The following is a 19477-nucleotide window of genomic DNA, read 5'->3' on the forward strand; positions in this document are numbered from 1 at the left end:
AAGACTTGGGAGCAATCTCAATCTATTAAACATTGCACCACTGATTTCCTTAGCCAAGAATGATTTGCTAATTTCACTATTGTAAGATTTTGCATCTCATGAGATGATAGCATTTTTACCCCAGTTTCAGATTTCAGAACTTGGATGCATAATATATCCAGTGCAAACACTTCCCCTAATTAAAGAACAAACTTCTATTTTGGAGGAGGCTTAACGTTCAGGTTAGTGGGATGAAATTATATTCTGAAATTATTATAGTTGTGCAATTGCAGTTGAGACTTGGTGTGGAAACTGCTGCAGATCAGCTTTTTAGCACGTAGAATGGATCATGCCAGAAGTCCGGTGGGAAGAGGGAAGGGTGTCCAGAGTGCCCAGGGCTTTTAAATAAGACCAGATGACGACTGGCATGCAGAGAAGCCTGGATTGCATTGGTCTCAAAAGACATAGCTTTTCATGTTTGTTTGTTATATTTATAACCTGCATTCCCTCTAAGGATCTCAAAATGTAAAAACAACAAATGAACTGTCAAAGGCATTAATGTTCATTTAATATGTGGTAGAAAGACTATCATGGGGAGATTGGGCTAAAGTCTGGCTCGTTCATTAGAAGTAAGCATTTCAACTGCAAAGTCAGGATCTCTTTTTCCTATTACACCTGCTTTCACTCCAACATTTCTTTAATCAAGTTACTGACTGACTTCTGGGGTTTCTCCTGCTGCTTTGATAGACTTGATCAAGGTTGCCTTTAAACTCAGGTTACATATGCTTTTCACACTGCGATTGCCAGGCCTCTGATGTTGCTCAAGTGACCTCCAGTTCACAACACTTCCTCTGTTTGCGTTCTTTTGTGTTTGCCTTTCTAGAATGCTAGTGCTGGCTCAGCCTCCATACCGCCCCCCTCGCCCCCACCTTCACCTATTTGTAACCTTTTGTGAAAGCACATGGATCAAGGATCTACATAACCTACTGGTATGCCCGACTGTAGTGCGTGACACCAAAGGACTTCTCTTGTGGCTCTTTCTCCCATTCTGAGAAGTCTTGCTAAAAAGGAAGCTTTGTAAAGTCATTGTTGCACCAGATTAAATTTCAAGACTTATGGTAGTTGAAAGAGCTTGTGTCCTGTTCTAAAGCCTCATCATGCTGCCAACGCTCTCTAATCAGAAAGAAGTATTATTAGATAGTCACTTGGATGGGAAAAACTTAGAAGTAAAACCATTATAAGCTGTGGAAACTTTAGAAAAGACTGCATGAATGAAACTGTATCTCAGTTTTCTCCATGGCTCTTTTATCTGATCTGGCCACCAACTGCCCAATACACTGGAGGCAATTTTTTCTCTAATATTGTCTTCTGAATTCACCTCTGTGAATGTTAGCATGGGCAGCTCACCAAGTATTCTCATCAAATAATCCTCTTTGAAAATTACAGGCTATATTGAATACAGATAGTCGCCGAGATAAGAACACCTGGTTACAGATGACCCATAGTTAATGGGTCCTATTAATGGAGCCTATTGTAGCAAAATTCGAGTTAAACACACAATGGTTTGAGTTCATTACACAGTACTACTTATACAGTATTATACAATAATGCTGTTCCGGCTTACGTACAAATTTGACTTAAGGACAGACCTTGGGAACAGAACTCATTCTTAAACTGGGAACTACCTGTATTGTACACTGTATTTGACAGCATTTGATACCTGCATATACAGTGATGGTTTTGTCTTTTAAATCCTTGATCATATGCCACCCCTGGTATTTGCCATACACAGTGGTATTTAGTAGTTAACAGTTTATGAGGTGTCATAATTGCCACCTAGAAACAGCAGAACTAATCAAATTTGAAAAGGTGTAAAGCATGTTAAAAGAGACAAATATATTTGAAGTTAAATTTCAAGTTTGAAATTTCAGATTCACTGTTTAATTTTTAATTAATTTTTTTTTTAAATCTGTCCTGCTTTTCTATTGCATACACATCATACAGCTTTCCTAAAACTTTGCTAAAAAGAAAGAACAAAGAACAGTTTGGGGGCTATCTTAAGGATGCATAAACTGCCTAAGCGCAGCTAGATTTATGTTCACGTGCCTCTTGTAGTGCTTTCCTTCTTCTATGGAACTGCATTGCACTGCAGATGCAGAATGCATGACCTACTCCTGAAGGAGGGTACATGACTTTGAATTTCTTGGGTCACTCTGAGCTGCATTTCAAGCATCATTTAGGTATGAGATGATGTGCTTGCATCACAAATGTACAAATTTGCAAAATAACTGCATTGCATTAGGAGAGATGTTTGTTTCCCTCTGATGGTTACACAAGATGAATATGCCTATATCAACGGACAATCAGTATTAATTGCTATGTTATTGGGGATGGTAACTTGTAGATGTAATGGTATGTGGGAATGACCTTGGGAGATAGGGCGAAGAGACACAGCCAAGGGAACAGTCAGATAAAAGGCAACGTAGCCTGCCGTAGGAATGTGGAAGGGGCAAGAAGCTAAGAACGGACCCTCCCTAGTTTCATTGGCTGTAAAGGGGATGGGTGGGGGAGAAATATACTTTCAGACTTGCAAGTTTCTGTTAGTGTAACCTTACAGTAAAGTAGAATTAGCTCATCTGGCTGTGTTTCCTGCCTGATCTACCTCACATGTTGAAAGTCTTATTGCCAAGTATTGTGTGGAGCTGCTTCAGTACAGCTCCACAAATGTGCTTCCCAGTCATCCATAGTGCCCATTATTTTTTATTTGACATTCGTCATATAAGAAAGGCAGAGACACATTCCCACAATCACATTAAATTTTGAAGATGCTTGGAATACAGCAACTGGGCCTTTCTTAACAAATTCTGGCAACCATACTTTTTGGCTTATTTACCAAGGCTAATGACATTTGTGGATCCCTGTCACTTTTGTTTTTATTCTCCTGAAACCATGCATATATAATATGCATAAAGAAGTCACTAGTAGTCTTGAGTGATGAGTCATTTGGTTGATGCTAAGAAAATATCTACATGAGGCTACAAGCACCTGATGATTCTTTCTTGCAATGTTTGCATATGCTTGGTATGAATGTTGCTTATGTCTAGAAAATGGAACAGAATGCATTCTCTCTCTTTTGGCTATTCATTCAAATCAATTACCGAGAAAACATACCGTGTGTTGTCAGTGTTATGTGTGTAAAATTGCTTTAAATATCTGTCTGGCATCAGTAGATGTTTCTAATTAGTGTTTCATGCTTCTTGGTTTCCCAGTTGGTAGGTGATTTCATGAGAGCCCTTTTGCCTGATTAGTTTGAGGAATAGCAAAAACATTTTACTCCCTGAAAAACATATATTGTACATACGTACATACATACAGTAAGTTAAGTATGTGTGTGTGTATATCTTCTTATCTGCAATATTATCCAGCCACGTTAAGTCTATGAAGCTTCTGCTGTTACTGAATGCAGGTTTGAATTTCTGGAGAGTTGATACTTATTGCCATGTTTGCTGTGAAGTCTGTCACCTGGGACTTCCGGGGAGGCATGGTGAACTGAAGAAATCTCAACAAAAGTGGAGCCAATGACCATGGCAAAGACCAAAGAACCGGTGAGTAGACTGGTTCTTCAGAACCTTTCTGGATAAGGAGAGGACAGGAGATCGCCCACATGTGCTCTGGGTGGCTGCTCCTCATGAGGAGACCTCAGGACAGCAGTCTTCTGTGGGTTTGAGCACCAGGAGATGAAGGAACTAGCCATCTTGCTCGCAACCACAGTGAAGCCTTTTAATGGACACTAAGTTGGCAAGCCTCACTTCCTAATCACTTTCAGAAATTGCCTATTAACCATCTTAAAGCTATTAGCTTTGGAACAAATGTGAAAGGTCACCAGGTGAGTTTAGCTTCAACTGAACAAAAGAAAAATTCATCACAAGCTTAAGAACTTAAAGAATTTGAAATAGCAAAAAGCTAAATAAAATTTTGATCTAAGAAAGTTATAAATGGATTAAGGGTCCAGATAAATTTGCAATATTGACTTTTACTATAAGATTTTGGAATTAACTATAACAAATAAATAGCTTCTCGTTGGAAACAGACTTATTTTGGCTATCTTGGTTCATAACAAAGATAAGCAGCTATCATTTTAGAAACTGGTCAGTAATGGGGACTAAAGATTCTAAGTAGAAGGAAAAAAATACAAGCAAGCTTTTGGTGTTGGTTAATTGAGACTTACAAAATGACACAAACCATCATAATACTGGAAATATTAAATCTTTGAAGAATGGAGCCAGAAATTAGTAACTACAATATCAACAGTGTCAGTAATGATGCCTGATTCTATGGATAGATTATGTCCAAAAGATGTCAGTGAGGTAGTGACAGATGTGGAGCAAATTTTGTCTGACAAGACAAGAGAAAGTACTGAAAGTGGAACTACAAATGACAAGTCAAGAGAATGATTTGGAAAAGGACACTTTATTGGATATACAAAAGAAACTGGCTGAAGTTTTATAAATTAAATGGGAAATACAAATGATAAACCAAGAGAATGACCTGGGAAATGTCTTCTTATTGGATCTACAAAAGGGGCTTGTTAAACCCTTGAGTCTGTGCGATGGGATAAAGAAGAATGGAAGAGAAATCAAATCCTATGACAACATTTGAATGAACTAAGGTTAAGACTGTTAGAAAAGGAAGGAATATAAAGTTGGTTTATTTGATCAAGGTTAAAATAAGACATTTATCTGCAAAGTTTTGGCAACCCTTTACAGACTTTTTGTTGACATCAGGATTGAAAAGTTGATGTTTTATGGATTTGCTTATAGATAAGGGATGGGATATGGGATGAAGAGATATCTGTAATCTTATAGGGGGTGAAGAGTTACTAAATTTGTCTACACCTGTTGTAATGAAGGTTGTAAGTCACTTCTTTATATATATTTTCTTCATAATTTTCTTTTTTCTTTTTTTTTCCTTGCACTTTTTAATTCTTACTATTCTTTTTTCTTTAAGTTTAGTTTGTATTAATTTTTACTATTGTAATAAAAATCCTTAATAAAAAATTATATGTGAAAAAATGTCTGTCAGCTGGTTAGATCTTGGTAAAAATCCCACAACTGTGTCATATCTGTTGTAATGAATATCTTACTACAGTGATAGTGAACAGTATTTATTGATTATTTATTCATGGTAATAAAAGGTACAGTATAAGCTATATTTTCTAATAACTAAGCTGAGGAGTGAGGAGGGAGCCATGTATGTAGACAGAAGGAGTACCTAAAATGGCAACAGTATATCACTAGATTTCCTCAGGGGTCTTACCTATCAGCCAGTTTCAGAAATGCTGGTTTCTTCAGTTTTTTAAAGAAAAATTCAATGCTGCTGCTTCCTTTCTCAACTCTTGATGCCTCGACATAATGCCAGAAAGTCAGTGCATGCTTCCAACCTAACTTGCATGCTTTGACATCCAAAGAACTGTAATGGAGAAGATGAGATTACACCTCAGGCTCTCTGTTCTCCTGTGTGCACTCAGAATAATTCTGAAAGACTGTGAACAAACTCTAAATGAGTAGGACTTCTTATCATACAGTCTGAACCTATCTACGCAGGCAGATTCTTTCATCAGTGAAGGCTCCTTCTCAAGTATTGTGGGAGTTGATTGATTAATGCAATCTTAATCCTCCTTGTTATGTATATTGACAGTAAACCAGAAGATAACATGTCAACAGTCGAACCTGGTGTCCTTTAATCAGATTTCATTGTCAGTAGTTAATCCTGCACACAGCTCCACTGCTCATGAGCCTTCATTTGTGCCACACTTTGTCCAGCAGATCTTAATTAAGCAAAATGCCTAAGGGTTTGATATCAAGTTCCAGGAATAACTCATGTATCTGCTTCTTTTCACTGGGAAAACACCATGATAAAAATTGCTGTGAAATACCAAAGAGGAAAATAATAAATTTGTCACAGCAGATTGCACAGATGTTTGTGGGATGAGCAACACAGTTCTCAGCTCCTTTATGAGAAAACCATCCTCTCTCCCCTTCTCCCCAGAGGGCAGCAAGTTTGGGAGTGGAGACAGATGAAAAGTCTGAATGAAATACTTCATTAATCCCTTAGTGAGAGCCTGTTTAAGAGAAGTCTTTCATTCAGAGATTCAAGTCCCTGGGCTTGTCCTCAGGGATAGGTCCTCAGGCTCCCTGGGGAAAAGAAATGAACAGGACTCAGATGTGAAGCTATCCCTTTGCTTTTGTCATAATGATCAAACATGTTCTCACTTGATCACCAGCATTGGATAGCAAGTTCAAATATTCAAACACTAGTCAAATCCTCCTTTACTGACTTCCTCTCAGTAGTAATGCTCAAACATCCCTTCAAAATATGAAATGCCTTAGCCAGAATATAACACTTAACTATGAAGCTGTATCTGACATTTCCAGTTATCCCATTAGACTATTCAACTCTGATCTTTTGTATGCATCTGTATGTTTGTTGTTTGTATGAATTGTCACTGAATGACAGGCCGCACTCACATCTTCGTTTTAACAAAGGCTATAACTGTTAGTGGTGGAGAAGATCTATGACCAGATTTCCTCACTTAAAAAGGAAATAGTCAGATGTCAGCAGCACTATTTAACCTACTTCCACAAACTTGTTTCCTAATTTAAATCACATAGACCAAGTTGCTACTAATCTTTATGAGAAAGAGGGTGGAGAGAGTCCAAATATAAGCAAGATTTAAATTACTGTACTGGGCTAACAGAACTCCAAGGGAACAGCATGGGAAAAAGAAACTGAAGATCTCCTATCAAGTCTGTCTGGGGCCTAAGTTTCCAGTCCTATGAATAGGCTGATGAATTGCATTTTAAATTTTAATAGGAGTTACTCAGTCCAACTGTACAGGATTGTAGCCTAGGCTTATCACCTTTTGGTTTGGCCAGTTTAGAATATTTTGTTCATAAAAGCAACTCTAAATATGCAATCCTAGGAATAGAAAGCCATCAGAAATCTTAAGCAAGCAGGCAGAAGGTTAATTCCCTAACAGAAATCCAAATATTTCATGAACATTTCGTTTATGGCTAGCAATAAGAACAGACATTTGGTTTCCATTTAAACAGAACTGACCTATTCATATTTCCTGACATACTTCAGGAATCAGTATACAATTATCCTTCAGCTTTCACAGTTCTCTGAATTTTGGGACATATAAGAGGAAATGCATGCAGAGATTCATCAGTAACAGCTGTATCTGGTGAATATTTGGTATAGAAATGTAATGATATTTCATCCTAATTACATTTGCTACACAATAATAAAATAGTCAATAGCCAGTATTGCAACATGACTTTAAAACTCATTTGACTTAACCGCTTCCTGACCAGAGCCCTTACTTGAAAGTTTTCAAGAGAAAAACCCACAGGGTCTATCATTTTCTACTTTCTCTTCCAGCTTGCTCTTGCCAACCCATGGGCTCAGTGAACAAAACGCTGAACCAGGATCAGAAATGTCATCCGAAGACAGGCTTCTGCTACTGCAAGCCAGGTGTTGCAGGATCCAAATGCGACAGGTGTCTCTTGGGGTATTGGGGCTTTGGAGAAAATGGCTGCCAACCCTGTGCCTGTGCTAGAGACTGTGACAAGCATACTGGAGAATGTCTCCACAGGTAAACCAGCTCTCTGTTCCTGAAAGGGAAGCGGAGGGCATTTTGGAACTTAAGAGTGTGTTGGGCAAGGATCTCCAGGGCGAGTCATTTTGGGTCTTCCTGACCCACCCTACTTGGCCCCCCCACCAGCAACACTGGCTCTTCTTGCTCCCTCCAAATCCTGCCCTTGGTTTTGCTGCTACTTCCTCTTGCTGGCAGGAGCCACTAAAACGAGCCTACCAATAAGCTACTTGTCGTTTTAAGAACAATAAACCCTTAAATTACCAAGTGTAGGCAGCCCAAGTGATCAGATATTGGCTTGGGGACCCTCTTAGCCAATCAGGACATGGGATGGGATGGCTATGGGAGGGCCCTATTCCTGCTCCAGTGCATTCCTTGGCCATGCAGAAGGTGCCATCTGGTTGGCTCCAGCACCTGATGCTTGGATTTTAAAGAATACAAATCACAGCTGTCTCTAGGATTAATCTGTGGAGCTTCTTGAACAATATAGATAATATGTGCAGGAGTTCCATTTTTAAACTAAGTATCTCTATCTATCTATCTATCTATCTATCTATCTATCTATCTATCTATCTATCTATCTATCTTCTGGAATTTGTACACTCACATTTCCATAAAACCAAGCCATGGTAATTTAGAGAGATCAATAACAATAACATCTTTAGTTAAGATAAATAAACCATTATATCCAATTCTTAGAATGGCCATCAGTGCCTAATATAAAGTATACATCAGGAAAGAAATTGTGTTTTCCTTTTAAAGTTTTCAAATTATTTTTAAAATAAATGAAAGAGGGTGAAGGGGAAGAGATTCCAAAGCATTGGGGTCACCACAGAGAAAGGCCCTAGCCCTAGTTTATTCCAGCTTTCTGGGCAGCACCCTCAGCAGACCCCAATGGATCAGCAGAGCTCCCAGGCAGTTAGAAATGGATGAATTATTTTCCAAGAAGCATTCTATCTTTTTGCATAGCAACTGCTAACTATTGGTTCTTACCAACTGTCCATGTTTAATTGGCTCATTGGGACCGTTTCTGTATTATTGAAAAATATTAAATAGAAGTCCCTCATGGCTAGACAAACATCCTGTAATCTCCCTCTGTTCTTGTCTTTCTGCTCTTCTCTTTCCAGTTATGACAATCCAGCTTTTCTCAATATTCCTATTGGTGGGAGGATCCCCCACTTCCTTCAAACCCCAGCCAACGAAAGTGAAAATGAATGGCAGTGGAGTGATCGCAAGCAGGGTTTTTCGGCCTTAAGACACCCAGGTATGATTTCTTTTCCCCCTCAAAAAATAGACAAATTCCTACTTTGGTAAGGTATGAGAACATTTCAGATTACTCAGAAATATTTATCATTTTACTTATAATGCATTGGCTAAAAAGGTTAAAAGTTCTAGGAACTTTCATGGCAGAATATACATTGTACTGAATATGCTGCCTAACTTCCTGTAAAACCAGTGCAATCCCAAAATTACGTGTTCCAAGTGAGCACATATTTAAGGATTTCCAGGTGAGCATTGTGGTAGAACAGGGTTTATTTAATCAAAAGTGACCTAATTTAGTCAGTGTTTATTTTGGGGATAAACAACATACTTTGAAAATCTTGCTGCCACCAAAACAGAATGAAAAATTCAGGTTTTTTTTAAAATACTGAAATTATCTCCTGTCTTATCCATTCTTTTCCTAGTACTATAGTAGTTTAGATTGTGTGATGTGTGTGTGTGTGTGTGTGTGTGTTGGGGGGATTTTATTGTATTCTGCCCCATGTTTACTCACAGGACTTGTTGATAAAACTTTAATAATTGCACTGTATGAGCAAACAATATAGGATATAAATTGTCTTTAAATAGGGACATCAAAACTTATTTGGCATGCTTAATGATGCAAAAGGGGAACAGCAGTGGAATGTGTGTGTGATGTTGTAATGCAAACTCCACTTCTCATACACCTGCAAGCAATACCACCACCAGACATGGCTTGCTGCAGACACGTCTGCTATTGGTGTTTTTCTTATGGAGGCTATTTCTTTCTCCTTCTTTTTTTTCATGCTGTCCAACTTTCAACCACCTTTTTCCTCACTCTAAGTCTTCTCTCTGAGTCCCTTAGTTTTTTTCTGCCTTTGTGCTTTAATTTTAATGCAGCGATCTATCATTTCATCACAAGTATATATTTGAGTTTAGCTGGATTTGTCATAACCTGTAGACCTCTATATATTTAGGGAAGGTGGGTCCTGTCATTGCTGGACTATTTTTAAGAAATAATAGTGCTTTCTCTGCGACGGCACCTGTCCTTTGGATGATGTTCGCTCATCCTGACAATGTTCAGGAAGCTATTAAAGACCTGGCTATTCTGGCAGGGTCTAGGGCAAAGTGAAGGTACAGCTCCTGTTGGATGGGTTTCTTTGGTTATATGTTGTTTCTCAGGCAGTTTTTTTTACTTTTAATTATAAGCTGCCCAGAGTTGTTTGGAGTCAGGCAGCCTATAAATTGTATAAATAAAAATATAAATAAAAAAGTAACAGTCGTTTTGGGAGAGAAGGTAGCTGTTCAGAATGGGGGGGTGGCATTTATAACCCATTATTCTAAATTCTACTAACAGAAGTAATTTAAACATATTGGAGAAGGTGAATGAAATGTATTGAATGCTTACATTTAATTATTTTTCACAATTTGAAAATTTTATACAATATCTCGGCTTTGGAGCTTACACCCTACAGCTGTTTCTTAAGTAAGTATTAACGTATTGCAAGCTTTTATGAAAATCTGTGTGACTGGTTTCTCCCTCTCCCTTGTTCTTTTTAAATGCAACGTATCTTCTTTGACATATTGGTTTATGATTTCCTGGCTAGAAAAATGTGTGTGCAAAGAGAAGATCCTAGGAAGTGTCAGCAATTTTTGTAAGATGAAATACGCCTATGGTAAGTGAGATAAATTACTTAAAAAACTGAAATGCTGAACCATTTTCTTGTTGCTTTTTCCGTCTTCCAAAAATCTGAACTCTGAATGAGAATGCTTCTGGGTCAAAGAAACTCAGGTTCTAGGCTTCCTCCTAAATCAAAATTAGGCAATAAATGTCAAAGAGGCCATAGTAAAACCTTTTAATGTTTTCCTTACCCATACACAGAATGGGTTGATCCATGCATACCCTTTGGCCAATCATAATTACATGCTCTGCGCTCCTTAAGGGTGTGACTTTTTTTGGTATTGAGGTGCAAATCTTCTTTAGATGTCAGCCCCACTAGGTGGATCAGACCAGGAAATCAACTCCACAGGAAGGCTACTTTTATTGAAATTGTCTATAACAACAGAATCTTACAAGTCTGATTGTGCTGTGCCTCCTCCTCCTCTTCCTCCTCCTGCACTCCAGTCAATTAGGGAGGCATTGCCTGAGCCGTTTCCCAATGTTAACTTCTTTCTCAAGGCTTGAAAAACATTTCTGCCCCTTTTGCCTAGGTAACTGTCCTTGCATATTCTGCAAAGGTCATCTTACTTATGTTCTACACCAGCCCAGGCCAGCAGTGTCTGCAGGATGGGGTCAAAGCAGTCAAGATGGCTGATGGGCATAGCAGTGCAAGCCCCATCCCTTTTGTACATGTGCATGTGACATTGACACACATACAGAAGGGATGGGCCTTGAATCATGATGCCACATCTGCCATCCTGACTATTTCAACATCCCCACCCCACCGATGCTGCTGATTTGTGTCCTGCCTGGTGGTTGCAGCTGATAATGTCATATCATCTTTGGAGTGGGTAAAAAACTGAAACTTTGGCCCTGATTCCTATATTTTAAGAAGATGGCTCGGGGGCGGGGGGTTATAAGGAGTGAAATAATTGCCTTGAACTCTACAGAGGCTTAAGATAGCTTTTTGCTCCTTCAAACCCTCCAAAATCAGCCTGATTCTGGAGGGTTTGAAGGAGCAAAAAGCTATCTTAAGCCTCTGTAGAGTTCAAGGCAATTATCAGCCTGATTTTGGAGGGAGGAATTTCTGAACTTTTAAGGGTGAAATGGATGCTCAACCTTCTAATCCCTCAAAAAGCAATTTTAAAAAGGCTCAAAGATTCAGACCTGTGGCCTCTGGCAGCTACAGATGTGGTTCCCTGCCCCTCTTCTGTGTTCATCATCTTGCATCCAAATAGCTCCTGGGATCAGGCTTGTTTCACTTCAGTAACAGTTGCAATCATTGGTTTCATATTATTCTCATTCTAAGGGAATCCATCCTAGTAGTAGATAAATGATAGAAGGGGATAACACCCATCCAGCTGGCATATTGATACCAATAAGGAACAGGCAGTTTGTTGAGGGCGGATTTTTTAAAATTAAGATTGCAACGTGATGGCAAGTTTTAACCCCCTTCCTTTGCATTACACCTCTAGTTCTGTTGTGATGTTCCTTTTGCAGTTGCTGTAATGCAGTTTATGTTTCACTCATAAGCCAGTTGGGCTTTAAAAATGCTGAAAAACCCTTTGGCTTCTCCCAGGGAACTCAGGGGAAAAAGCCTTTTAACCTTTTGGTTAAATCTGCTATAGCATCCTAACTGAGCTGGGATAATCTTGATAAAAGCTAAGCAGGATCAGACCTATTTAGTGCTGGTCAGGAGACTGTTAGAAACCCCAGAGCTATACAGTAGACTGACAAGCAGGAAAATTCTTAGAAAAAGGCAGCAGCAAGCCATGTCCGTATTTTTGCCAGGAAGCAGCGTCCGTGTAGTGACCCAGGGTCAAGCTTGGTTCAAGGAAGACTTGAAATGACTATACTCGTGCTTTGTGCTGTCTTGCAGTTTTAAGAGCAAAAGTTCTGTCTGCTCATGACAAAGGAACCCACGCTGAAGTAATTGTGAAGATAAAGAAGGTTCTGAAATCAGGCAAAGTAAAAATCACCAGGAATAATCGAAGTATATATCCGGATTCTTGGACCAACCGGGGGTGTACATGTCCTATTCTAAATCCTGGTAAGTGTTCTGCCCTACTGTTCTAGCAAGCTGAGGATTGCTGTCACGACTTTAACACATAGCCTGGTGTTTTTTCCAACTTGTATGCACAGGAGAGACCCCTTAGTTCATTGCTGGAGTGTGATGTAAGCATGCAGAAGGGCCCAGGGTCCATCTCCGGCTTTTCTGGTTAAAGAGCTCAGGCAGCAAAAGGAAAGATTGCTCTCAGAGAGTTGCTGCCAGCCAGCACAGGCAACCCAGGATCCATAGACCAGGGGACTGATTCAGATATGGGGTTCACTCATGATGCTAAACCATTGTTCCCTGCATCAAGAGGTCCCACTTGTGAGCAAGCACTCCAGAGGCAAGAGTTTCCTTGATAGATTCTTCTTCTCAATAATTCTGCTGGTGGGTGCTGCAGGTGGCAGAGCAAAAGAAGACTGCCTTGGGAATGTTCTCCCTGGTGAGTGGGGGGAGGAGGAGGAGCCCCAATGCAGTTTTAATATCCCCCAAGCAATTGAGCCGTTCCTTGATCCTAAGTCACTGCAGAGAAATTTACATTTCTTTCAATTAGGCTAGTGTGAAATCATGGTTAAAAAAAAGTGACTATTTTAAGACATTGTATAATTTGCTTCAGGTAATTGGTCATAATTACCTTAGTGGTCATCCTTCCAGCTAACATGCTATCATTTGTAATTAAGCACACAGTACCCCATAGAGCTAATATTATTTCAGTATGGAGCCTGGGAACATGCTTTGGACCATGTCTTTTGTTGAACGTCAAAGTGACCAGAGAATGAACTATTTTAACTTCTGACTTCCTTCCGGTCAGGATGAACAAATGAACTGCTTAAGGTTCACAGCTGTCTTGTTCCATCCTTCACACAATAACTAGAATTTAATTATTATTTTTTAAATCTTGATTTTAATTTAAGCTCACATCCTCATTACCAAAAAAGGATGTGTTTTGTCTGAAACATGGAGTATAATCTAATCAGTCATCATGATTAATATGAGAAGCTCTTTAAATGTTGTAATTCTACCTTGTTGTAGGAGAATCTTTGAAGCCCCCCTTTAGATCTTCCATTTCCAAAACCAATAAACTAAGAGCAGATCCACATTTTGTGCTTGGCCCATCACCAATATGGGCCAGTCACTGTTTCCTGAGCTCAGGAATTGATGATATCATCCTCCTCCCACTCCCAGCTCTTTGTAAATAAACCCTGGACCCAGCTTCAACTCAAAACTGCCTTTTTTTTTTGCCCTGCACCACCTTAAGGCAAACTGCGTCTCCTCCTGTGGCTGGTCACTGCCTGGGCGGCCATCTCGTCTTATTCTCTGCTAATCGGCAGCTGCCGCTCTTTTTGTTATCTTATGATTGAGCTAACGACAACTAAATAATAACTCTCAAGGTACGGCAAACAGGGTGCATATGCAAATTCCAAAGCATGACTAAGGTTAACAAATAAACCCAATGGCATTGTTTAAAATCAGGACAATTAAAACCACCATCTTCATGGGAGATGTAACTCTAACAAAGAGATTGGACTGGAATTTCTGAAGTTGGTTTAAGTAACAGATGGGAGCAGCACAGGAGACAAGCTGCTTAGGCTGCAGTGTGGAATTGCCCTGAGACTGGAGACAGACAAAAATTTTAGTTTTTAGGGTTTTTTTTTTTAAGAGAGCAAGAGAGAATTGGAGGAACAATTCTTGCTCCTCCACCTCTGCAGTTTCTAACACCTGGGAACCAATTCAGTTGCAGATGAGAGTGGGACAAAAGGAATGAAGGGAAGGCTCTCTTGGTCCACTTTCAACTCTTTTAAAGCACAGGTTTCCAAGCTCATGGTACAAATGCCAGTATGTGAACTTTGCCAGTGGAACGGTCCCTTGAATTTGCTGCTGGGCATTGTTTTGTCTCCATAACATGAACTATAGAGTCTCACAGAATTTTTTAAAGTTATGACCTCCCAACACCATTCATGGAAAAGGGGCTGGGGATGAAACATTCACTTCACTCGTTTATTTCTCCTTATTAAATCCCTGCTAAAAGCACAGGAACAGACCTATCTGCTGTTTTTCTAATCAGTGACAGAGGACAGTCTTTTGCTTAGGTCACCCTGTCTTTGAAACACTGTCTCGGCAAAGGCAAGGGAGCCCACCTGGGCTGGACTGGCTTAGGAACACAGTCGGTGCTCTCAGTCTGCACACACTGAAAAAATGCATTGGATTTCTACTTACCAGTGGTATCTCTAAATGTGTATGTACTAGAGCTGAGCACAGCATCTCTTGGCTATTTATGAGAGCAAAATGGGTTTTTCCAGGCCTGAGAGGTGCTGTGCTTCGAAGCATCACATTAGAAGGCCTAACTGTTGCAGCAGTAGCAGTTCAAGGTTGAGGCACGCTGGTAAAATAAAAAGGGAAGGGAGCCCACCTCCCTAATGCTTTTTGGAGGCCCCAAGCAAGAAAAAAAAGAAGTACTAAGGGAAATGAAGAGCAGGTGCCCTGGGAGTTGCCCAGCAGTGGCAGATGGCCATTGTCTTCATGTGTAGATTGCAGAAACAGTGGCATGCGATTTGTGTATGAATGGAAGAGCAAGTTAGCCTTACACCAGTAAGATTTAGCGTTGTGCTGGACTTTAATCTGCAACACCACACTGACTCTGAGCCACCTGGTTATGGTCAAGTACAGTTCTGAAATACAGCTCCCCCTGCCCACCTCTCATACACTTAATTTAATCACTTTCTTATTGTGCAGCCCTCCCTTTCTGTCTGAAGATATGAGAAGTATTCCTTCCACTTTTAGCTGGGAAAGATGTGTTTGGGAAAAGACAAGGTAGTAATCCCCATTCCCCTGGCCGGTCCAGGCTAGCAGTGCAGTCTCTTTGGCTTCTGGCTTTGCATAGCAATCTGTCTCCCTGTCCAATGATTTCTGGGTCATGGTACTATAAGGCCTCTGTTATAATCCAACAGCCTTAAATCATAACCCTCAGTTTATGGAATCATGCAGTGGAACTGCTGTATGCATTTTAAAAAATACTGCATTAGAAACATCAGCAAAGTCACCTTCCTTTTTGGTACTTCCTAAATATGGTGCTAGGTTGGACATAGTAGCTTAGCACAATGTGTCAACTAGCCCACTGTGAACCAGCATAAGACTGGATATATGATGTGATATCTTGTGATGCAGGAGCAAAGCTAGGAATTATTGCCCACATCCTGAGGCATCCTTCATAGTCTAGTGCCTTTGGATAACTTATTTTTTAACTTGCACAGGCTGGCTGCATTGCAAATCCAATCCTTCTGAAGGACACAGGTTATAAGACTGCCTTAGAGAACTCACCAGAAATGTGCACATACTTATATGCAGATTCTGCTGTCTTCTCTTCATTCTTTAATTCTTCACAGTGTAGGCCTAAGGAAGCCTCCTGCATCTTGTTCCACTTTTCTCTCCAGATGTTTGTCAGTCTTTTTTTTCCCTCTCTAGCTTATTTTATAGAACCAGTAACTATTGTTGTTTTTTTACAATTAAGTTGGCAACTCTAATTTATCCCTACAATTTATTGCACCACTTTGAATTGCATATCAAAATAATTCATTTGCATTCATGTTTAAAAACATTTTCCCCAATCCAGAACTATATGCTCCATATGGTGTCACAAATGCACTTGAAAATAAAGTCTCCTTTGAGTTGAGTTTTTCACTCTTGAGGACTTTATGGACACGCCAAGTGTCCATGAAGTCCTCAACATGGCAACATTATGAAAGCAAGTTGCTATTGCTTTCTTCCAGGATTTTTAATTTCCCCAGTCTAGGTTAAGTACAAATCCTGCTATGCAAGGAAACTCATTAGCCTTGAAATTAAGTAATTTGCATTTTAAGTCATCTTGAGCACTCTGTTCAGATGTTCAGAGGGGAAGGAAATTTAATGAATGATCTTAATTAATATCATCCCTGTAAAGCCTTCTGAACAATCTTTGATTCTGCAGACAATTAATACTGAGAATTTATTCTCACAATATGTAATCCTTTTTCAAACCAGGTATAGACTACTTAATAGCAGGACAGGAAGACGCACAGACGAACAAACTCCTTGTGAACATGAACAGTCTGGTGAAGCCCTGGAAAGCTCACTGGGGGAAACTTATAGCAGACATACTTCGAACTGGATGCAAATAATGTATTTTTTCCAACTCAAGTTACGAACTTTTACATATTAGTAATATGGCAGTGAAAAGCCTAGTTAGTTCTCTAATGATTAATCAGAACATTTATAATTAAGGAGAATTTAAAAGCAAATTCTCTTTCCTCCATTCCATTTTAGGCAGGAAACTTGTTCCATGACTTCTTTCTTCCAAGGCAACAATCCTTTCTCTTTCACACACAGGCACACACACTTGTAAAAAAAAACCCTTACTGCTTAATTAACCTCATGTACTTAGGTCACAGCCTGGCATACAGCTTGCTTTATGATTACAGTATCCAGAGCTTTCAAACCCACCAATACATAAACTTGTAACTGAGTCCAGGATTACGTTGTGCTGTTGATGAGCTGTCACTACTAACAGAAAAATAGAACTGCCCTATTTATTTTTCTGGAGTTGTTTTTTTTTTTTAGTAACTATGAAGTAGGAGCAACAAATTTGGTAAGTTACAGGGCTACAAAATGCTCATTGGTTGGCCTGTCACATATGTTTTGCTTATACAGTATTTGACAAGCCTTTTTAAAAAGCTGTTATTTTAAGTTAACCTGAAAATAACTAAAAGAGCTGTTGGGTTCTACAACGTCTGTGTTCTATTGGAATTTGCACTGGAATTGAACAGATATTGTAGATGTCTTGTAAAGCGTCTTTGTATCTACTTCATCAGAGAAGTGAACAGTCAAAGCTGTTGGAAATGTGGAAAGCAGCCTGAAAGATTCCCAGAACTTGGAGCTCCAGGGTTCTGGGAAGTGGAGCATAGCAGGTCCCTGTTCCTGCTGGTGGACGTCCCCATAAACTCCCTGACACTATTCTTGGGAAAAGGAGATGGCTAGCAATCTACAGGTTAGAAAGAAAAATAGCTTACTATCCAAAACTTGATTAACACCAGGATCCAAAGATTTCCTTTCTGTAGTGCTGTTCTTACAACAATACAAGAGGCCAGCAATAGTTCTGTTTCTCCAGCTGACCCCACCTGCTCTCCCAACAGCCTTCTCCCACTTTGTTGGGCATTTAGTATTTGTTGCATCAGACTAATTTCAGAAGGACCACTGCTATGAAGGACTTTAGGACCCTGCAAAGTTCTCTTAGGAGGAAGAATGCAGCAAGAGCTCAGTTTTGTACATAAGCAGCAGAAGTATTGGAATTTGCTTTGGGGTTAGTAGATCTGCCAAAGCACTCTGGAGGAGGCTACAGGATTGCATATAGGACAAACTGAGTTAGAGATTTAAACACTGGCTGCCTCTTGAACCAGCCACATGATCCTTTTTTATTTTCTGAGTTAATTAATATTTGTCAATTTCTGTTCTGCTCATTTCACCTAAAATGCCCCATATTACCAATTTCTAGTTTCAGTCACTTGCCTGCCTCCGCACTCCGTGGGTATTCAAGACTTCTCAGAGAATGGACAGCTTCTATTCATGGTGTTTATTATTTACTACTAGCCAAGATTCTTCTAACAGAGAAGCACTCCAAGGCAGATACAGATAAACAAGGATACAACACCAACATTGCTGCCCTTTGCTCAAGCAGAGACCAGTCAGAAAAGTACACGGTCAGTGCTACAGAAAAGTTAAAGTGAATCCATAGCTCCCTGGCAAAAATTTGGGCTTAATTAATGTTACATAATATGCAAAACATAGATGTGGTTAAAATATTCCATATTCAATCATGCTTGCAGTTGTAGTTTGGCAACATCTGGAACATCAATTTCTCCAGCTCTACATCTACAGAATCATGCCTAAAAGCTGCATTTAAGTATCACATCCTCAAAGTGGCACAAAAAAGGGAAGAAAATTAGTAGTTCTGACCATTCCTCAAGACGTTAGATACTGATGCTGCATAAAGAAGTGTTCTGTCCTAAGACAGCTGTTAAACCTAGACATCTCCATACAGCTTCTACTGGAGGAGTATGATTGATGTGCATTGTTTATACCACTTTTTGTTCTAGACTATGGAATTTCTTTTGAAAGGCACTAAGTGTTTGCACTAAAATTAATATCTCCTAAAATATGGGCAATAGGTTAAGGGAAGAAAAAGTTTAATTTTGAATATATAGTTAATGACTTGTACTTAAGCTTTGGCCAAGGCATTATAAATCTTACTGCTCTTTTATTGTAGGATCTGATATGCATGTCAGTTAATTTATGGACACAGCCTTTTTTTTTTTTTTAGCTCATCACAGTTTCAATTAAAGTGCTAAAGTCATTTTGGACACATTGTAAACTATATGTTTATATTATACTGTCTGTATTTTTTTCATATGTCTGATGAGTTTTCTGTCAGCTAAAGAGTTAGATGGTCTATTGCTAAACCGAAGGTATTTCATTTATATAAAACATTTTGTTAGAAGCTCCGCTTTTATAGTGGCTGCTGGTAAGTGAAAAGGCAGTTCAAATATCCAGAATACCTAGTGCATAGACTGAAAGGGAAAAAAGGGTAGAATAGGGTATGAAGAGAAGCGACAGCAACTCTTATACTGCACAGAAGTAGGAACCAGAGAAGAATGGCGTTTGCTCCATTTTCACCAGCACATTTTGTACTTCTGCTACATTTCCAAATAATTGCTTTTGGGCATGAACAGTACGGATTGGAACCAGGGAGTCCCAGGTTCAAGTTCCCACTGACCCAGAGAACTCACTGGGTGACCTTGAATCGCTCTTAGGACAACCTACTTCACAGAATTGTTGCAAGGATAAAATTGGGGGAGACCCTCAT

At 39.5% G+C, this 19477-nt stretch overlaps 1 protein-coding gene across 3 annotated transcripts in view; it reads left to right on the forward strand.

Annotated features, from left to right (window-relative positions):
• Positions 1-18974, forward strand: part of LOC103057752 (netrin-4-like) — a 63362-nt gene extending 44388 nt beyond the window's left edge. The window contains exons 6-10 of one of the 3 annotated variants that reach the window (XM_007429645.4): positions 7423-7636; positions 8764-8900; positions 10483-10551; positions 12415-12585; positions 16603-18974. In XM_007429645.4, the coding sequence (XP_007429707.1) occupies positions 7423-7636; positions 8764-8900; positions 10483-10551; positions 12415-12585; positions 16603-16739 (728 nt within the window). In that variant the 3' untranslated portion in view covers positions 16740-18974. The other 2 variants (XM_088134280.1, XM_088134279.1) reach the window with 2 other exon arrangements.
• Positions 18975-19477: the final 503 nt, after the last annotated feature.

The sequence above is a fragment of the Python bivittatus genome, unplaced genomic scaffold (assembly GCF_059951505.1).
Source record: "Python bivittatus isolate LINGU-HERP-01145 unplaced genomic scaffold, Pbiv_v1 ctg000080_np1212, whole genome shotgun sequence".
NCBI lineage: Eukaryota > Metazoa > Chordata > Lepidosauria > Squamata > Pythonidae > Python > Python bivittatus.